Source organism: Artibeus jamaicensis, unplaced genomic scaffold, assembly GCF_021234435.1.
Source record: "Artibeus jamaicensis isolate MK-2021 breed Jamaican fruit bat unplaced genomic scaffold, CSHL_Jam_final contig_464, whole genome shotgun sequence".
In the NCBI taxonomy this organism is placed as follows: Eukaryota; Metazoa; Chordata; class Mammalia; order Chiroptera; family Phyllostomidae; genus Artibeus; species Artibeus jamaicensis.
Window position 1 is genome coordinate 5,759,511 of NW_026521842.1, and position 20,155 is coordinate 5,779,665.

General features: G+C 44.3%; 1 protein-coding gene across 3 annotated transcripts in view; it reads left to right on the forward strand.

Moving 5' to 3' along the window:
* The first annotated feature begins 766 nt into the window (after positions 1-766).
* The window catches only part of MBTPS1 (membrane bound transcription factor peptidase, site 1), a 51,915-nt gene continuing 32,526 nt past the window's right edge, over positions 767-20,155 (forward strand). Inside the window, exons 1-8 of one of the 3 annotated variants that reach the window (XM_037142428.2) lie at positions 767-966; positions 10,913-11,397; positions 12,130-12,387; positions 15,118-15,321; positions 15,781-15,891; positions 16,344-16,453; positions 17,734-17,850; positions 18,293-18,360. In XM_037142428.2, coding sequence (XP_036998323.1) covers positions 11,235-11,397; positions 12,130-12,387; positions 15,118-15,321; positions 15,781-15,891; positions 16,344-16,453; positions 17,734-17,850; positions 18,293-18,360 — 1,031 coding nt within the window. In that variant the 5' untranslated portion in view covers positions 767-966; positions 10,913-11,234. Of the gene's footprint in view, positions 967-1,516; positions 1,649-10,912; positions 11,398-12,129; positions 12,388-15,117; positions 15,322-15,780; positions 15,892-16,343; positions 16,454-17,733; positions 17,851-18,292; positions 18,361-20,155 lie in introns of those variants that run through there. The other 2 variants (XM_037142429.2, XM_037142430.2) reach the window with 2 other exon arrangements.

Sequence of the window (20,155 nt, forward strand, 5' to 3'; positions counted from 1 at the left end):
TTTTTTTCATATTGGTCCCATTCAGCATATCATGATGCAGCAGAAAGTTCAACAAGACATAAGGAGTTTTGGTATATTTGGCTTCATTACACATTTTCATTAGCGTTACCTGAAACATGTTCTTAGTCCCCCAGTTGTCCCATACCAAGTGTGGGCCAATTCAGCACTTTGCAAAGCCAGTGATCCTAGTATCTAAATCATCCAGGCATTTTTTTGGGGGGGTGGAGGGAGCAAACTCTCGATCCTTGTTTCTTCAAAAAGGGATCACTTGGTATTGGTGGTTGAGGTAAGGCAGAGAGGAGACAGTGAAGCAGACAAGATTTTGGGCAAGGGTTTCGCCTGTCAGGGTGGGAGTCTGCCTCCCAGACTCCCACCACGTGGGCGAAATGGGTACAGGTTTGCAAAGTGAGTGCCTGAGGTTGCCCATTCTTGCGGACACAAAGGCCCCAGGAAGACAGCGTTGGGAGTATAGCCTCTGGCGTTAATAGCAAATGCGGGCCACAGGGAGCGTCACCCCAGGTTCGTTTTCCGCAGAGGGCCAGCGCAGCTGCTTTTTTGCCTGTGCGGGTTATCCAAGGTCCTGGCCCCAAAGCCCAGCACATCCCACGCTGGTCCGCTTCTACAGTCTTTTCGTCCGGCGTACCAATTCCTAGAGAGCGACACAACCCTGCTTTACAGCCTACAGCCCCGCCTCCTCCGCGGGGCCGAAAACGTCGCGAGACCTTTGTCCGTCCTCTTGGTTTTGCTGGGAGGGCCTCCGTAGACGGAGCGCGCACGCAGGCCCCACGCAGGGCGCGCACGGCCGGCTAGGCCGGCGTTCTCAGCTGCCTGTCTCGCCGCCCGGATCGGATGGTGCAGTGTCGCGAGAGTTGAGAGTAAACAGCCCCGAATGGAGACTCGAGGCGTGTTCGCCGCGGAAGCTTCGATATCCCCGGCCCGCAGGACCCGAGCTTGAGACAGCCGCAGGTACGTCGGGCTGCGCGTTCCGGAGGCTCCGCCCCTCCTCCCACTCTAAGCGGCTGCGAGTGCGTTTGTCTGTGCGGGAGGAGCCCGAGGCCCTGAGGGTGGGTGTCTGCGCGGGCTGTGGCTAGGGCCTCCCTTCGACCCTGGATCCCCCGGGAGCGGACCTGAGGCGCAGGGCGAGGGACAGGAGGCTTGTGCTAAAAGCCAAGGATTTGGATCCACCCGGCTGCGCGGATTGCACGGCTGTAGGAAATGAACGGTCCCCTCCGCTCGCTGGACCCGGCCTGGGCTTAGGGCTTGTGTCCCTGCCTGGCCTTTTCTAAGTTTACATGGTGGGGTAACCGGCTCAATTTCATCTTCTTTAAGTGACATAAGCTTTAACGGAGTGAAACCTGGCTTTGACCCTCAGCCTTCGAACCTAGTGCTGGGTGTACTCCCAGAAGAGTTCTAGTATCAGATTTTAAATGACCTCAGTTCTTTGCTCTAGCTGAGTCTGTACACACTTTTCAGTGTACACATTGAAAATCTGCTCCACTGATTTTGAAAACTGCAGTGTAAGAAGCTCGTCGGCAAGTTGGGGCCATGAGGCTCACTGGTTTACTCTCACAGCCAAAAATGCCTTTGAGACCGCCCTCTCAAGATGTGCTTCCTAAGACTGTTACAGGTGAACATGACTTTTATCAAGGTATTTAACCCCTTGTTTTTCTTAGAGCCACTGAGAATCTTGGTCTATATGTGTATGCAAATTAAGTTCAATATTTACATTAAAACACTTTTAAGTGAATTAGATTGACATAAGATCTGAGTTGAACTTTGGAGAGCTTATCAGTAGGTTCCTGTCGCCCTGCTAGTAAGTAGCTCTTTGACTTCAAGGTCTAATTCTGCATATGTATAAAAACAGGGGCCTGGGGGGAACAGTGATTCTTCCCAAGCTTTTTACCCGCAGCACCCATTTGTTTGTTTGTTTATATTTCAGTGTAAGAACTTTATTAAAGTATAATTTACATACTGTGAAATTCACCTTTTTTTAAAGGTACTTATTCAGTGATTTCTTAAAAATTAAATTTAGAGTTGTCAACAGTCACCACAGCCTAGTTTTACAACACCTCTGTCATCCCAGAAAGATCTCCGGTGCCCATTGGTAGCCCCTACCTATTTCTAACCCCATCCCCAGATCACCACTAATCTTTCTGCCTCACTAGATTTGTCTTTTCCTGCTATTTAATAGATTCAGGCACAATCATATGTGGCTTTTTGTGTCTGGCTTCTTAAATTTAGCATAATGTTTTCAGGGTTCTTCCATGTTGTAGCATGTATCACCATTTCTTTTTATGGCCCAATAACATTCTGTGTTATGGGTATAAAACATATTGTCTGTTCATTCACACAGAACACCTTTTGCAAATAAAGTTTTGATTTATGCTCCCACATATGGTGCTGAGGGCCAAGAGTCCTTTATTGGGGGGGGGGCATGACTCTTGTCTGTTAGTTCTCTCCATTGCATTCCTCAAGCGTCCGTTATAATCAAGAATTGCTTGCATCTATGACAAAAGAAAAATTCTGACTAAGTGCTTGCAGAGCCTTTGAGGCACCTATGGGATCTCTTCTAATCAAGTGGTTTTCAAATTCACATGTTCTTTTGATTCCATTTCTGTCATTCTGGTGGTAGGTGGCTCTTGCCCACTACCTCCTTATTTTTGTGGCACAGTAAGTAACAAAAGCTAAGAAGTCTAAGTGAACTGCACATGGTTCCCATTTGTGTTTTGAGCGGTGTTTTTTTCCTTGGGGGAAAAGATTTGCAACTGCATCTTTGCACTAGGCGAAAGTTGAGGCATTGGTTATATTTTATTGGAAAAAACTTGACGGCTCCAACTCTTGGTGACATGAAATATTAAGAATGGGAGGCTGGACCTTGTATTTGGTATTTGGGTAGGGGACCTTGGTTTCTTCCAGGGTTTTGCCTGAGACAGGTTAGGAGGTGGTTAAAAGAGACTTAAGTTGATTTTTCCTTCTCTGTTTTCCTCATCAGTTTTGATGTGCTGCAGAAACCTGTTAACTAGATTTATTCATCTTGACAACATCTTTTCATTTGAGGAAATGAGTTTAAAGTAAAATGAGGAAAGTACTGATTTTGGGGGTACCTCGTATGTGGCTAGCCAGTGCCAGAGGACTGAAGAGAAAAGACAACAGGAGACAGCCCCCATGTGTGAGAGAACAGGCCGTGAAAAAGGCAGCGCAGACCACGGTTTTACATTTTGGCACTGTTGACTGTTTGGACTGAATTATTTGTGGTTTTTCCCCCCTGTGAACCCTACTAATGGACAGAATGTGCCAGGAGGAATGGTTCAATCAGGCTGAAGAACACACCTTTTTTTTCTTTTTTAAAAGATAATGTGGTCTGGCATCACTTAAATGTTAGCTTATAATAACATTGATAACACAGCCATCTATGCCATTAGTTACGAAAGTGGTGTTTTTTAGAGCCAAATTGTAATTGAACTGAATGGTGGCCTTTCATGGCCTAAACACAATTCAGTTTTCTCTGGAGCTATTTCAGTAAAGGTTCATTGAAAAGTAAGGTGTATCTGCATAATTAGATGACTGTTGGGTGATACAAGTAATTCTCTCTCACCTGAATTGTGATTTTTAATTATTTTCGAAGAAATAATTTCAGATATACTTTAGCACTACCCAGAATTATAATCTTAGTGATACTCTTTTATAATGCAAAGTAGAAAAATCTCAGAGTTGCAAGGAATGTTAGCCGTCAGCAAGACCAGTTGCTTGCCTAAGTAGTACATTCCCTCTGTTTTGTCTCCCTTTACACATGTGTCATTAAATCTTATTCTTGGCATGTGTTATTAGAAGTGGGTTTTTTGCATTCAGTATTTGATGTCCACTATTTTTTATTACACCTGTTTTAGAGGCATAATTACACTTAATTATGGAAACTCATAATTATGTAAATATCATCTTTGAGAGCTTACCTTCATATGGAAAGATAACCAGGTCTTCTATGTAAAGAAGTGATAAATACTAAATCCAATAAGCACTCGGTGGAACCAGTAACAGCCCTAACTAGGCCCTATTAGTAAGTGGTACTACAGGTGATAAGCTGTTGAGAAAGAACTAGCTAAAAGTTTAGCCTTACTTTAGGAGTAGACACAGGTTTTAGTAAACAATTCCTAGGATATAGATCCCTTTTAAGCTCTGCCATATTACAAATAAAATTAAATTTTTAACATACTTTGAATCTTTGTACCACTTGTCTTACCAGAAAATGTTTTTCTATAAAATTTTATTTTAAAAGGTTTATAGGTATTTAAGTAATACATTTTATCAAAGTATAAAAGCATAACATATGTTCTTTGTAAAAATGTAAGTAAATGGAATGAAAAAGAGGCCAGCTACCTGTAATCACACCACCGAAGCACCACTCGGGTAGGCATCTTTCATGCCTTCTTTTTTTCTCTGCACATAGATATATACTTAAAAACCAAAACATCGATTTCACCATACCTGAACTCTTGTACTCAGTGTTTTATTAGATTTTCCCCAGTGTTTGGGAAATAGATTCCCGTTGCTGCTGTAACAAATTCCCACAAACTTCGTGTCTTAAAACAACACAGATCTACTATCTCATAGTTACGGAGGTCAGCAAGTCTGCGCTGGTCTCCCTGGGCTCAAGTCAGGGTGTCAGAGGGCTTCACTCCATTTTCAGTTCCTGGGCACACCTGCCTTCCTTGGCTCCTGACCCCCGTTTCTGTTTACTTTACCCTCATGCTTCCATCATCGTGGCTCCTATTACTAGCCTCCCTCTTGTGAAGACTTATAATTACATTGGACCCGCCTGGATGATCCGGGATACTCCCCCCTTCTCGAGATCCTTAGTTTCATTATACTGGCAAACTCCCTGTGGTCATTCAGAGTAGCACTTGCAGGTTCTGGGGGTGAGGATGTAGACATCTTTGGGGGACTTTCCAAAGAAACACAATTGGAAATTGTTATGTAGCATTTCAGATGAACCGTCATTATTTAGCTAGTCTCCTGTTGCATTTTCAAATGGTCTCTGATTTTTCCCAGTTTTAATCCTTGGACATAATTCATTGTTTGCTTTCAAATTCACCATACATGGAATGAATTTCTAGGGGAGATTTTAGAAAAGCACTGTAGCCTATCTCTTAAGAGTGTGGCCTCTGGAACCAGACTTCCCAAGTTCCCAGCCCAGCATTCCCACTCACTGGCCATGTGGCTCCAGGGAAGGTTCTGACCTACGTTGGTCCTCAGTTTTCTCATCTGAAAATTGGGGTAATAACAGGTTGTCATGAGAATTAAATGAGTTAACACATGGAAATTATTTAGAATAGCTTAGTAAGTACTCCTTTTTGTTGTTTTCACAAGATTTATTAGACCAACATCTTTAACAACCATTTTTAAGGCTCTCAAATACACATTGACAAATCACCACTCTAAAAGGTTATAAGAATTTTTTATGTTTGCTAGCAACATACGAAAGTACTCATTTTATTGTGTTTAATTCTTAAACATTTTTATCTTATACTGAGTGTCTCAATTTATGTCTGTCAAAATGTCACTTGATTTTTATAATGTACATTATAGAAACACTGAAGTTAATTTTAACAGTAATTTACTTCATCATGAATCTTTTCAGAAATTCCCTCAATTCCTGAGAATAAGGAATACTTGTCATTTCCCTTTGACTAGCTCAGTCCTGTCTGTTAGGACTCCTTCAGTGTAGCGGCTGGTGTGTGTAAACCTCTCTCACTTGGGATGCGGACTGCTCATGCACACAGGAGTCCAAGGTGGGGGCTTATAAGCACAGTCTCCACATTTTAAAATCCAATACTCCACCTGACAAACATGGAACTTATTTATTTGTATATTTTGGAAACAATTTCAATCTCCCAGAAAGGTTCCAAGAACAGTATGAAACCTTTTTTCTCTTTGAACCATTTGAAAATAATAAAAACCATTTGAACCATTGCAAACTGATACTGATTATCCTCAGATACTTTAGTGGGCATTTCCTGCTCTTGCTTCTTATATCATCATAGCTTAGCCTGCAAATTGGGAAACTGGGCTTGGTGCAGCGCTGCTGTCTAGTCACAGGCAGGCCAGGCCTCATTCAGCTTAAAGACTGCCTCTTGGTTTGGGTTCTGACATTTCTCATGGTCCGATTCAGGTTGTGCGTCTTCGGCAGGACCCCCACGGAGGATGCCAGGCTCTTCTGGAGCATCTGCTCAGTGGCCCCGGTTCTGCGTATCCCATTCCTGGTTAACTTGGTTATCTGTTTTTCCCCTTTGTAAATCAGGATTTTGTTGGGAGCCATTCTGAGATATATAAATATCTCATCTCATTCTTTAAACTGAATTTATTTTACTTATATGTGTCATTGTGGACTTGTGGTTTTTTTGCTTTACTCACTGGGTTAGGATCTTTTACCTTCATTATTTATTTTGGTGCTCAGATTATACCAAGGTGGCCTCTGTGTCCCTTTGTCACCTCCGTAATTCCTTTAGCACTTTCTCTCTCTCTGCAAGATGTTCCACGCTCATCTGTTCTTAACCTACCTAGCCTGGAACTGGCTGCTTCTCCAGAGAGCCTGCTTTCTTGTAGTGGGGAATGGCATTTAGAAGACCAGTTCTGGGACCAGACAGAGCTAGGAAATGTGTATGTGTGTGTGTACACATGCGCACACACATCTGCGTATATTTCTTTCTACATTTGTCTCCATATTGAACACCTTCAGTTCACACTAGTACTTCCAATTTCAGTCTGGTCCTGCAACGTTCATTTAAGTTTCTTCCCTTTTCATATTTTCATTCTCTGATGAGAAAGCTGCCTCCCATTATCTGTAAAATAAGTATTGGATCAAATGACTTCCCTTTGTCACTGCCATCCCCCGTTCAGGCTCTGACCGCCCTTACCAGGTGCCTTTCCCTTACCATGTGTCTTTCCTACACTCTTAGACAGCGTCGCCCCACACCGGGCTGCTGCGGCTCTCTCACCAGCACCTGCCTTCTTGTCCTCAGCTGAATTATTCAGAAAAGGAAAAGTTATTTAACAAGTATTTTTCTTTTCATGTATGTATATGTGTGTACGTGAACTCATACTTGTTGCTACACGCTGCTTGCCAGTAGATGGTGAGCCTGCCTTGGGGAGAGTGCTCACCAGGTTGTGTTATATAGTGAGAGCCGGGAAGGATCTGTCGTGGACATGTGGGAGTATATGTCTCAGATGTGGGAAAGTGGAATCCGTGGGGCCTGGCCATCTACAAAACATGCAGGCCAAAGACACAGAGGTCAGCTGTAAGGGGTCAGTGTTGTGACCCCAGGGCCCATGCCTCTAGCTTCCTGGTGGTGTTTCTTGCTCCCCTTAAAGCAAAGTTATGTTTTGAAGCCCTCTCATTCTGGGATTGGGACACCATAGAATCCTCAGTCTGTGTCGTCATAACTTTTATGAGCTACAGGTCTTTGAAGGGTGTCTGGGTCTTAGAACCCAGATTTTAGTGCAACTTTAAAGTACATGAGCAGGTCAGCCAGATCCAAACAGAACAGGGGTCTCTGTGTCCCTGGCATTCCCAGCCTTATCATACATCCCCATAGGGCTTTTCTTGAAGGTATCTTATCTTCCTTCCAGCCACAGGTAGAGCAGCTGGCCTTCACTAGTGTGGCCCTTTTGGGGAAGGTCAGTGACCTTCCAATTACCAAACCAGTAGTCTCTTTCATTTGACCACCCTTTATGTGGAAAGTCCTTCTGATTGATTTTGGGTCCCTGTTCCCTTCTGCCCTGAGCTGTGTCCTCCCAATTCACATTCTCCCAAAATTTCACACTTTCAGAACTTACCTCCTGCTAGTGTTTCCTAAACCAGTTTTCCTGCTGCTTTCTCCACCTCAGTTTCAGTTCAGAGCAAGAAGCCTTAGTGTTGGCCTTGGCCCCTCACTTGCACACCTTCTGCATCTGGTTGTCAGCAGATTCTGTCAACTCTGTCATCAACATCTATAATATGACCACCTTTATCACCTCCCCTGCCTCACCCTGGCCCAGACCACCATCTGTACAGGACCGTTCCAGTTGGTCCCCTGCTCCTGCTTGTGTCACTTCTCTGCTCCAGTCATGCATCCCCCTCCCACCTTCCCATTCACAGCGAAAGCTGAGGCCTTTCTCTGACTGACAAGCCCCTCCTAGTCTTCCTCCCAGGCATCACATCTCCTCTTCTGACTCCCCTTCCTTCATGCTGGCCCAGCTACACTGGCCTCTTTGCCTTTCTTTACATAAACCATGCATGTTCCTTGCCTCAGTGCTTTGCACTTGTTTTTCCCAGTGCCCGCAGTTTTCTTTCTTCACGTGGCTTGACCAGCTTCCTGCTTCTGTCAGAGGCTGAGAGGTTTCTGGAGCACTTTACCTAAAAGTTCAGCCCTTCTCCTAATTTCTTTTTTCTCCTTTCAAATATAACAGCCCAAGTGTCCATCAGTAGATGAATGGATAAAACAACTATGTGACATTTACACAATGGAATACTACTTGGCTATAATCTTACCCTTTGCAACAGTGTGGATGAACCTGGAGAACACTATGCTAAGTGAAATAAACCAGTCAGAGAAAGACAAATACCACATGATTTCACTTAAATGTTGAATCTAATGAACAAACAACTAAGAAGCAAAATAGAGAACAGGCTGACAGCTCTGGGTGGGGAGGAGCTGGGGCGGGGGTGGAGGGATCGAGCAAAAAGAAAAAGGACATAAGGGGACTAAATGGTAATGAAAAAATACAATAAAAAATATAGTATTTATCAATTAGCTTAGTATTGTATGTTTTAATTATCTTGTGTATTACTCATCTCCCCACACTGGCAAGTAACTTCACAAGGCTGGAGGTGTCTGTTTATTTTGTTTGCTGCTCTGTTCCTTCTAGAACAGTGCCTGGCTCTTCAGAGTTGCTCAGTGAGTCGGATGAGTGAATAGAATTGCTCAGCAGTCCCACCTGGCTCTGTTTTATCTGTGCAGTTCACTTCGTTTAGATGGAGAGGGTCTGTATTTCTAGTTGTTTGCTGGATGTTCTGCTGAGACTTCATACCTGCTTGAGGGCCTCGCCCGCATCTTTCAGCTTCCCCACACTGGCATCTCACTGCCTCCCCTCATCCAGATGACTTGCTGGTTCTGTGCATGGCCCGTGTTTTCCTCCTCTTTGGTGGAGCTCTGCTCAGGATGCTCCTTTCCTCTTCCCTATTCCCATACTTCCAGACCTACCAGCTCAATTCCGTCGGAGCCAGTTGCCTTTCACTTCATCACCAGAAGCATCCACTTTGCACCCAGGAAGAACTCTCAATCCAGTGTCCCTGGCACTTGTGCCTTGGGACAGTGCCTTTGTTTTTTTTATTTAAGTAAGAGGCCCATTTAAATCTTACTATAATATGATTGGAGCACTCTTAATCACCAGTGATCGGTTTTATCTTTGACCAATAATACTGTAATTAGGTGAGGCAAATGCTTGATGGAGGCATATTCTGTGATATTCCATCGCTGCAAGTATCAAGTATAAACAAAAAAAATTGGGGCTCACTCCCAAGTGAATTGCTGTTGAAACATGTTGGAGTGGCTCTTGGTGTTCCTTTTCTGTGGTCTTTCTCATTTCTATCTGATGAGCTCCACATCACCAAGCTTAGTCCTCAGTTCCAGAGATAGACCTCAGCAGGATCATTTGTTATTACAGCAGTGAAAGTCCTCATTACTACAGTTACCCAAGTTCTTTAGACTCCGGGCCCTTAGTCAGAGTTTCCCTGTTCACAGAAGTGCGCGTGAGCAGTCCAGAAGCTACAGATGCCTTGCTCTTCTGAAGACCAGTTTCTGCAGGAAGATGGGTTAGCAGCTTGGCAGACCTCCCCGGAAAGGAGCTTGACTCCCTGTCCTAAGCGTTTGCATTTTAGAAGCAAGTGGCAATATAAGGCCTGTCTTGTCTCATTCTTTTGTCTTCCCCTTTCTGGGTTATTTAGGTTTCTGGTGTGATCTGTGCAACTGATTTTTCTGGGCATGCTGCAGCCAGTTTTTTATTGTTGCTGTATTTTCCATTGTGAAAAGTGATCATTTTTTTTAAAACTATAGAGCTATTTTGAAATGTATCTGTGCTCATGTGTAATTTAATACTCAGATAACATTTTTCTTTGGCAACAGATTATCTCACAAACTGTCCTCTCATATTATTTCCCATGAAGAGATAATCTGGTTTTATAACATATTTAGCAGATTAAATTTCTTTTAATTTGAGGCCTTAGGTAAATTTAATGATATTAAAACCCCTTGTTTGATGCTCTTTTATAGAGCTAGCAGAAAATATTTCAAGATCTGAAAAAGCATAGCTAGAATAATTTTAAAGCACAGTATCTCTTTAAAAAGGTGTTACGTACATAACTTGAATGGAAATTAGTTTGTTTTTAGGTATTAATTTTGAACTAGAAAGTAAGGGTATAGGCACCAAGCTTTTACCTGAAAAATTTTGGGGGATTGAAGTATTGATTGGGAAAATGCCTGTTGAAGAGTTGCAAATGGTAGGGAAATACAGAATCTTAAAAACAAAGTAAAGGCTGGTAAGCAAGGCATCATGATTCCCCCTTGGCTGCCAGGATGCTCACGGCCAATATGCTTAACATTCCTAGTGTTATTTCTTATCCTTAGTTTTCTTCATTTTCTCAGTTATTTTATCCTTTCTTATTTTATTTGAAACTGACACTTAAAACTTTACTTTTTCCTGAAGGAGATGAGGAGTAACTGACAGGGAAATAATGGGGTGTTTCGTGGTTGGGTTGTACATTCACCGTCTTGTGACGAGGGTGTCTTCTTGACCCCGTTATCTAAAGTGCACGGTGACTAAACCCTGCCTGGTACTCTTAGCATGCTGCTGATGTCTCTGCACTTGTTTTGGGTTGTAGATTGGCTCTCGGCGTGGCTGCTCATCCCCTCGGACTTTGGCTCTGTGGTGCCAATGGAGCACAGGACTCGGCTTTCTGGGCTGGAGTGACGGAAGCCTCATGTCCAAGATGGAGAAGAAACGAAGAAAGAAATGAAAGCCTCTTTTCAGGCCACATCACAAGAAGCCATGAAATTTAACTTTTATTTACATTGGACAAGACTGTAAAATGGCTGATCAGTAATGTTTCAGCTTTTAGCTGAAACAAAAATTAACTTATAATCAAGGAAGAAAAAAGTGTGATTTGAATTTATGCAATTTTATGACCATATTCACTTAGGACCATGAAGCTTGTCAACATCTGGCTCCTTCTGCTAGTGGTTTTGCTCTGTGGGAAGAAACATCTGAGTGACAGACTGGAAAAGAGATCTTTTGAGAAGGCTCCGTGCCCTGGCTGTTCCCACCTGACTCTGAAGGTGGAGTTCTCCTCAACAGTTGTGGAATATGGTAATGATATTATTTTAAATGTTAGGGACGCCATCCATGTTTTTTGTTTCAAACTTACTTTAAACATTAGCTTTTACCACAACAACATTTCCCTCTTTTTTTACAATAAATTTCCAATGGGGTGAGTGCATAGCACTTGTCAACTCTGCTGAAGTTTCTTTTCCTGGTTTAGTTAGCTTATATAAAACAAGGCAGTTGAGGTTCTGAATTATTTCCCTAAAACTTGATCGCGTGGAACAGGTGACATGAGCTGGTGAGGGTGGGGAGTTTGCAGGTACTGAATGTTTGTGTTCTGAAGTTCAAGTGAACAGATGTGATCACTAGCAAGTAGTCTTATACAATCTACAAATTTTGCTACTGTTTTCAGTAAAATAAAATTGAGCCGTCTCTGGATTCCTTTTGCATGTTTGAAAAACTTACATGTATTTCTTTGCTGTGTATTCAAACTTCTGTTAATATTTGCTTTTTAAAAAAATAGCCCAGGTGTCTAGTTCTGAGGAATGTGGTCTGTGACCGGAGGTTCAGACAGATCGTTTGCATTCTGAGCCCGGGGTGGGGGCAGGGGGAGCTGCTGTCCGGAGCATTTAGACTAGTCTGTGTGTTTACTCGTCTCTTTACTCTGGGTTTTAAGATGTTTAAGTTTTTTTCCAACCAGGGAAGTTCAGGTTATATATAATCTCATGTTATATATGTACATAAATTCTTATTTTTACTTGTGGTCATTGATTTCAGAATATATCGTGGCTTTCAATGGATACTTTACAGCCAAAGCTAGAAATTCATTTATTTCAAGTGCCCTGAAGAGCAGTGAAATAGACAACTGGAGAATTATTCCTCGAAATAACCCATCCAGTGACTACCCGAGTGACTTCGAGGTGATTCAAATAAAAGAAAACCAGAAAGCAGGGCTGCTGACACTTGAAGACCATCCAAACATCAAGCGGGTGACGCCCCAGCGGAAGGTCTTGCGCTCCCTCAAGTGTGCCGAGAGTGAGTACTGAGGTCTCAGGCTGGTCCGCGTCCGTTTCTGTGCACTTGGGTTTGGAAAGAGAATGTGCAGATTCACCCATGTTGTGCTCCACTGCCCTGTCCCCCACCTCGACTGCATTTTAAAAATTTTCAGCCTGGCTGATAGTTGAAAAATACTGATCACACATGTCCTTTCATCTAGTTTCCTCAATTGTGGACATTTTCTTAGCAGAAATTTAAAAATCAAAGAGGCTTCATGCTATTCGGGTAGAGGAAAAAAATCACAGTTCACAGTAGAGGCTGATAGTGATTCTCATTTCTATTGGGAGTGATTTTTACCCAGGCGCGTCTCAGAGCCTTCAGACGGTGAGGCCCTTCACACTCTGGAATGACAGGTGGTGACTTCGAGGCCCCTCCTCACTTGCATTTTGCTTCTGTCAGGGTGTTTTGATTTTTCACGGCACCTTGCAAAACGTCTTTTCCGTGGGGCTCGCTTTGTTTTCTCAGAGCCTCCTGACCACATGTGACTGTGCCTTCGCTGAGCTCACTCCAGTCCTGAGCTGTGCAGGCATGAGGATGGGAAAGGTGTGCTTACTGCCTTTTCAGCTTGAGGGCTTAGTCTTTCTTTCCTACATCTTTACAACTTGGGCTTATCGAAATAAAATGTATCCTCAAATATTAATTGCTTATTACATAATATTTTCCAAAGCATGTGTATTAGCAAAGGAAGGGGTCCTTTTCCAGCTTCTTATAAACTGAGATAATGGATGTCTAGTTCTTTTATCATTTACTACTATTTATTTCATGGGAAGAAATAGTAGATAAAATTTCATTTTTGTTCCTTTATATACGAGGCCTGAGAGCCTCTGAGATTAAAGAGAAGAACAGAGCAGAATGGGGAATGAGGCTGACTGCTTTGCATGGCGTGACCAGCCACTTCCAGTCGCAGTCAGCTTTGTGGTTCAGGTGTCTGGATTCTTCACAGCCCCTTCTAGTTGTCCAGATGTTTTGTGGTGCTTTTTCTCTTTAAAAAGCAGTAACCTCGACAGTCCAGGAAGATAACAAACCAAACCTAGTACAATTAGCCAAATGTACAGTGCTCCTTTTTGTTCTTTTAATCTTAAAAGGCTTCAGCATATTTTTAGGAAACATGGAAATGCCTGATTGTAACACAGTAATCAGAGTGCCTCGTGGTTGGGCTGTGTACGCTCCGCACGCCACAGCCTGCTGCTGTGCGTGGCTGTGCCTGACTCAGGATAGAGCGTGCTTCCCATGGGCCCAGTGTCTCTGGGCGTCATCTGTGACTGTGTGTGGTAAGCAGCAACCTCATAGGGTTCTTAGGAAGATAAAATGAAAGAGTGTGTATAGAGAGAGCTTAGCAGGTTTTAGGGTATTGTAGGTAGACATGAAATGTTACTTATTTCTATGGCTCCATTGTTAGACAGCTTTGCTTTATTTGAGGCTGAAACCTGCCTCACTCTGGATCTCATTCCTGGCTCTACCCCATGAGCTGTGAGACAGAGCTAACCAGGTTTCCATAAGAGAGTATTCAGAGATGTATTTTAAAGATATCCGTGCCTCTCTCTAGGATAATAAAAATATCCAGTTCTTTTAACACTTATTCATGTAACATGATTTCGAGTCCTGTCATCATTTTAATTGCTTTCCTTTGAATGTTCTTCAGTTTAGAGTGAAGCCAGAACTGAATTCAGTACTTAAAGCAGAACAGACCCTTCCCTTGTTTTAAATATTATTCTTGAGTAAGTACCTCACTATTGTCCCATGCTGTTGACTTAACAGAATCAACACAGGAAGTTCAATACAGAATAATTTCAGTTGGATTGTGCAAATAATTACTTAATGGAGTCGACGGGACTGTATATTTTTCCAGTTCCCTGTACTTTCATGGGTGTAGCCTGGTAAAACCAGAATAGAAATGATGGATAATTTGCTTTATAAACAGAACTTCAGTAATATCACAGATTTCCTCTTCTTAAAACTGAGTTGAAATACAGTTTCTTCTTCATTATAGCATAGTCTTTGAAAAGTAAAAGGACAGCTCTTATGATATTTCTTTTGCTTTCTCCATTTAAAAAATAAGTTCTTTACAGGTTGTAAAATCCATGCCTTTTAGTCAACACTTTGGCAAGTTTTGATGAATGTGTCAATCAGGTACCTGGCAACCGAATTAAAATATAACACAGTTTCCTCACCCTCAGAAATGCCCTGACCCCTGTGTAGTTCTTTTGCATTTTGAAAGTTGGCATTCTAGTAGAGAAGCACATTGAGAATATCGAGAAAATGCAGTCGGGAAAGGCCCTGTTGCCGTTGGGCCGGAGGTGGGTGTAGTGGGTAACACGGCCTTTCCATCCCAGAACCCAGCGCCGTCAAACCTTACAAGTGAACAGCAGCTGTCGCCTTCAGCTCCCCCTCCCTTTTTCTTGTCCAGTGAGAGCAAGTTACTGATGAAAAACTTCAGTTTTACAATCACAACTGACTTTATTGTTTAAAAAATTTTTATTTCTGTAAGCCCTTCTGCCTTCCATAGGTTACAAAATTCCAGGTAAAAAACTGTTTGAGAACTGAATCATGGCCAATAAATAATATGCTATAAATATAACTGCATCAAGAAAACCTGTCTAGCAAAGGGAGATTAAACAGGATTTCAGACAGTAATCAATCCTATTTAGAATGATTGTTCTCCCTGACAAGCATCGTGTCATTTCGGTGTTTTTCCTCTCCTGGCCCTAGCCGACCCCATAGTGCCCTGCAATAAAACACGATGGAGCCAGAAGTGGCAGTCGTCCCGTCCCCTGCGGAGAGCCAGTCTCTCCCTGGGCTCTGGGTTCTGGCACGCCACGGGAAGACATTCGAGTCGACGGTTGCTGAGAGCCATCCCACGCCAGGTTGCCCAGACACTGCAGGCGGACGTGCTTTGGCAGATGGGATACACAGGTGTGTGCTGAGATGAAAGTGGCGCAGGGTCTGGGGTCCGGGAGGCCACCCCTTGAGTCTAGTGCTGAAGCCAGGTGGCCTCATGCATCTGTGCTTCTCTTTATTTGCTGAGCTGGACACAGTTGACTGCCGTGTGTCTTCAACTCCTGCTGTGCGGGGCATCTGTTTCTATGGCTTTTCTAATTGTTTAATCCTGTTCACTGTGTCTTATTTCTCTGTACCATTCTGAGGTCACATGAGGTAGGTCATGAAGCATTTCTTTCCTCTCGACACATACGTGAACAAACACAGCACTGCTTACCTTTAGGGCCAACTGGTAGCCCAGCAAAGTTCTGTAATTTGTCAGGGAACTCGATGGCATGTTCTCCATGGCTCCCCAGGAGGGATGTATTTTATAGACAAAAAAAAATCAAAAATGATTTCTCAAACCTGATTGTGTTTGCTTTCTTTCTGAATAAGGTGCTAACGTAAGGGTTGCCGTGTTTGACACTGGGCTGAGTGAGAAGCATCCCCACTTCAAAAACGTGAAGGAGAGAACCAACTGGACCAACGAGCGAACGCTGGATGACGGTAGGTGGCGGCGTAGCAGTGAGACCCCAAGGGAGGCGTCTTCCAGTCGCAGGCAGGCTTCGTGCATGACTGCCGTCCCCGTTTCACCAGTGAAGTACTTTCTCTGTGTGTCACTGTTCAACCACTCCCTGTGTGGTAGTTATTCAGACACACTCAGGTTGTCATTCTGCCTTTTGGCAGAAACTTTTCTAACTGTCTCAGGGCGTGGGAGGTAGTGTTTGAGGGGAAAAACAGGGGTGCCTGGTGGAGGAGAAGCCCCCTGTCAGGGAGAGAGCAGGAGTGGCTGACTCGGAGTGGGGCAGGTGTGGCGTGGCTCTGCATGGGAGACAGTGCCGGGGAGCAGAGATTCTGCAGCTGGGACTGGAGAAGGAGCTGTTGAATTGGTGCTTTGAAGTGTTACGTGTCGGCACTCACTACCAGCAGTTGGATGACTTCTTTTCCTTGGGCAACAGGGCTGGGGCACGGCACGTTCGTGGCAGGTGTGATAGCCAGCATGAGGGAATGCCAAGGATTCGCTCCAGATGCTGAACTTCATATTTTCAGGGTCTTTACCAACAACCAGGTGGGTGTTGAGGACCCCTGAAACTTAAAGAATTGACACTAAAATGCAAAAAATGAAAACTCCAGAAAATACATGCTGGGTGGAATGTGTTGCGGCACACGCCAGTGGGCGAGCTGCTGCTGGTGTCCCACGTGTGCCACACTGTCCCCGCTGTCGCTTCTGTGTGGCTCCACCCTTCTCCGCCCACCCCCTCGTCGAACTCACTGGGACCCTGAAGACCCCGCGCAGGGCAGCTGCGCACGCGGGCTCTGTGACCGCCTGTTTCTCCCTCTCTCCGGCCTGGCCGGGGTTCCTGTGCCGCCACGTTTGGGCGCATTGCTTGTCCTTTCTACATGAGAATAACCGCGTGGTAGTCTCTCTGCCACCCGTTCTGGACTGTGACGACCTTGCCCGTTGCCTGTGTAGCCCAGCACCTGGCATCGTGCTGAATAATGTGGATTCTGAGCCTCTTCTTATACTCTGAAAATTTATAGAAAAAGGAGGAGGGTTCTAGTATTTATGTGTAAAATTTTGTGTAGGTGTTACATAGTTTAGGTGTTTTATGTAAAAGTCAACACAAGGTGACTCTCCTGACCCTGCCCGCGTCCTCTGGGCGTTGACCTTACTCCCCGTCTCCCGTGAGAGTTTCCCAGTTTCTTACTCCCCTTCCTCCTAGAGTTTCTCCGGTGTGTGCAAACAAACGTAAACGTGTAGTCTTATTTTTTTAAGACTTTTAAAAACGTGTTTTTTAATTATTACACTCATCTTGTTTCCATTGTAAGTTTAATTCTGAATTTTATGGGAACATCTAAATGGTGATACACAAAGTAATTTAGCTTCTTTCAGGAAACTAGGAGAAATAAAGTAATGCTATGAAATAGTTTTTATTGATGCCATTTATTCTTCAGCCTATTTAGCAATAAAGATTATTAGACAAATACATTAAGCTATCTAGCAACGCTCGACTTACTACAAGTGTGTTAGGGTAAATCATTTTATAAGGGGGGCGGTTGGAAGTTGGGAGTTTGTGTGCTTTAAGGTGAGGAGCTGTACCTGAGGCCTGGACAGATGGGCGCCCTAGAACACGCTCTGGTGCTGAAACCCCCTCCCTCCAGGGGCTTGGGGTTTCTGGATGTGCTGTTTACCTTTCCGGGTATTATTTGTCATTGGGATTGATTTCTGAAGTTTAAGTTCATACCTTATGCTGCTAAGAGTTCAAACTACCTGTAAAATGAAAAAAGCGGTTGTGGCGCTTTGAGAGTTTCACTGAAACAGCTGAAGGGCTGTGTTCACACTAACAGGTGTCCTACACGTCCTGGTTCCTGGATGCCTTCAATTACGCCATCCTGAAGAAGATCGACGTGCTCAACCTCAGCATCGGCGGCCCCGACTTCATGGACCATCCCTTCGTGGACAAGGTTGGTTGCGTCACCGCACAGAACGTTGCATTTGGTGACGGCTCCTTTTCACATGCCCGCCTGAGGGCTTCCTCTCTCGAGGTGGCTGCTCTGTAAGGACAGGTGGGTGGCGACCTGAGCTTCAGTGACTTGCAGTGGAAGTAGCACATGGGGCCGTGTGGATTACTTCTCATGTAAGCACATCACCTGTGTTTTCTGAACACACCTGGAAAGCTGGTATCTGCAGCACGTGCTGCATAGTCCTACGTGCTGGCTTTGATCGTTTCTGAACATACCAGTTACCAAGTATACTCCCGCCCGTGAGGGTCTAGGGTTCCACTTTCCGTGGGAACCCTTTTTTATTTAGGACTGTTTTTCAGAGTTGTGGTTATTTTTTGACAGTTCTCTGTTGATTGTTTAAAAGTGGTGTACTTTCACAATTAAGCGTTTGCTGATTTTGTAGGTGTGGGAGCTGACAGCCAACAACGTGATCATGGTCTCTGCGATTGGCAACGACGGGCCTCTGTATGGGTATGTACCCCCAGTGGGGATGCGCTCGGAGGGCTTCGTCGTCTGAAGTGACGGAAAACGGCGTCCGTCTCTGTATCTGCCTAGACCTGTTTGTGTCTCTCTTACACTGCATGTGGAAATTTCCTACATAGGAAAAAGTAGGCTGCACAGTGAACTTGGGCTCCCGTCACTTGCTGCAGCAGTTGGCAACTCAAGGCCAGTCTTGTTTCTGTTTAATTTCTTTTTTACTTTGCTATAAATAGGAATTTGGAGGCCTAAAGTTTTTATTATACTTTTATTTTTTTCAGAGTCAGTCAGGAAGTCAATCTGTTAGAAATAAATGAATTCTGCAGTATTTTTTGAGACCCAGTCTGTACCAGGCACAGGTGTGAGGCGGTAGATAGATGAGGGATCTGCCTGTTCAGGAAAAATAAGGTGTAAACACAGGGAAACTAACCTGGGGGAAAGGTCAGGGTAGACAGGTGGTGCCCTGGAGACTGACGGAGGGTGTGGGGGAGGCGGAGAGAGCAGGGCACAGAAACCGTCCTTTGTGCGTGGGGTGGTGGTGAGATGCAACATAGTCGCTGATCACAGGCAGTGGACTTCGGTTAGAGGTCCCAGTTTTATTTCTACCTCCAGCCCCAGTTCCTATTTTTTGCATACTGTGTATAAATCTTTTTGTGCTGAGATGCGTTTGCGGTAGGATTTGTCACCCTCCTTTATTGGGTACCCAGGATGTGCATAGTTTGGTGCAGTGATAAAGAGTTGGTGACCTGGAGGTCACCAGGGTCTGCCCTCAGTATGTCATAGCCCTGTAGAGGTTGACACGAATGTGTGTGTTCCCTCCCACATGCATGTGTGTCCACAGTGTGCACAGCGAAGATGTGTGCTTGAGCCTGTGGAAAGGCTCACTCCTTGTGTCGCAACAACATCCCTGGAGTGCGTGCTGGTGAGAGCAAGTGGCCTTGACGACTGAGCTTACATAAAGGTTCAGGGCATACGGTTAGGGTGGATATGTGAAGTGAATGTTTCTATAGGTCAAAAACCATGCATATTGGCAGTCACATTCCTAACCTAAGAGTTCTTTAGTGAGGATTCTATCTCCTTGTAGGGGGCCCAGGGTACTGGGTTTTCCTGTGTCATCAGTAACACATGTTTTGACCAATAGGTAGCATTTCTAACTGTAGCTCTACTGTGAGAAACACCAATTTCTAAGTAATTTCATCAGGTTTTCTTATTTTCCTTTTCAACCGTTTGCCACTTCTCCCATTTCTGATGTGTCCACCCAAGGCCAGCCCTCATCAGTTCAGAGTCACCAGGTTGTCAGGTGGTCTCCTAGCCCATCCTTCTGCCTTCAGCTTTTCCCACCCCAGCTCTTCCCGCATAGGCGACATGGGGGTTGTGGGAAACACACAGGTGTGGAGCCAGACTAGTTCCAGCTGCCCCTTTTCAGCTGTGGGGCCTTAGACTCCTTGCCTGTCCACAGGCAGGTGTGCGACCCGCCCCCGGTGGGTTGGCCATTTCGAGAATGAAATCAGACAGCAGAGGGAAAGCACCCTGAATATGGAGCCTCTGTAAGTGTCGGCTGTTTTGTTCTTCCTTTGTGTGTGCGTGTGTTTCTCTGTCAAAACACATGTTCTAGTAGTTTTCTTAATCCAGGTTCTGCAGTAGATTATTGCCAAATCAAATCAAATTTTTCTTCTTGGTTTTCAGGGTCCTCAGCATTCCAGCCTGAAGCTGGCAGACTTTTTTATAAAGGATCAGATAGTAAATACTTAGGATCTATGGGCCACATGGTGTTGGCTCAGCTTTGTTT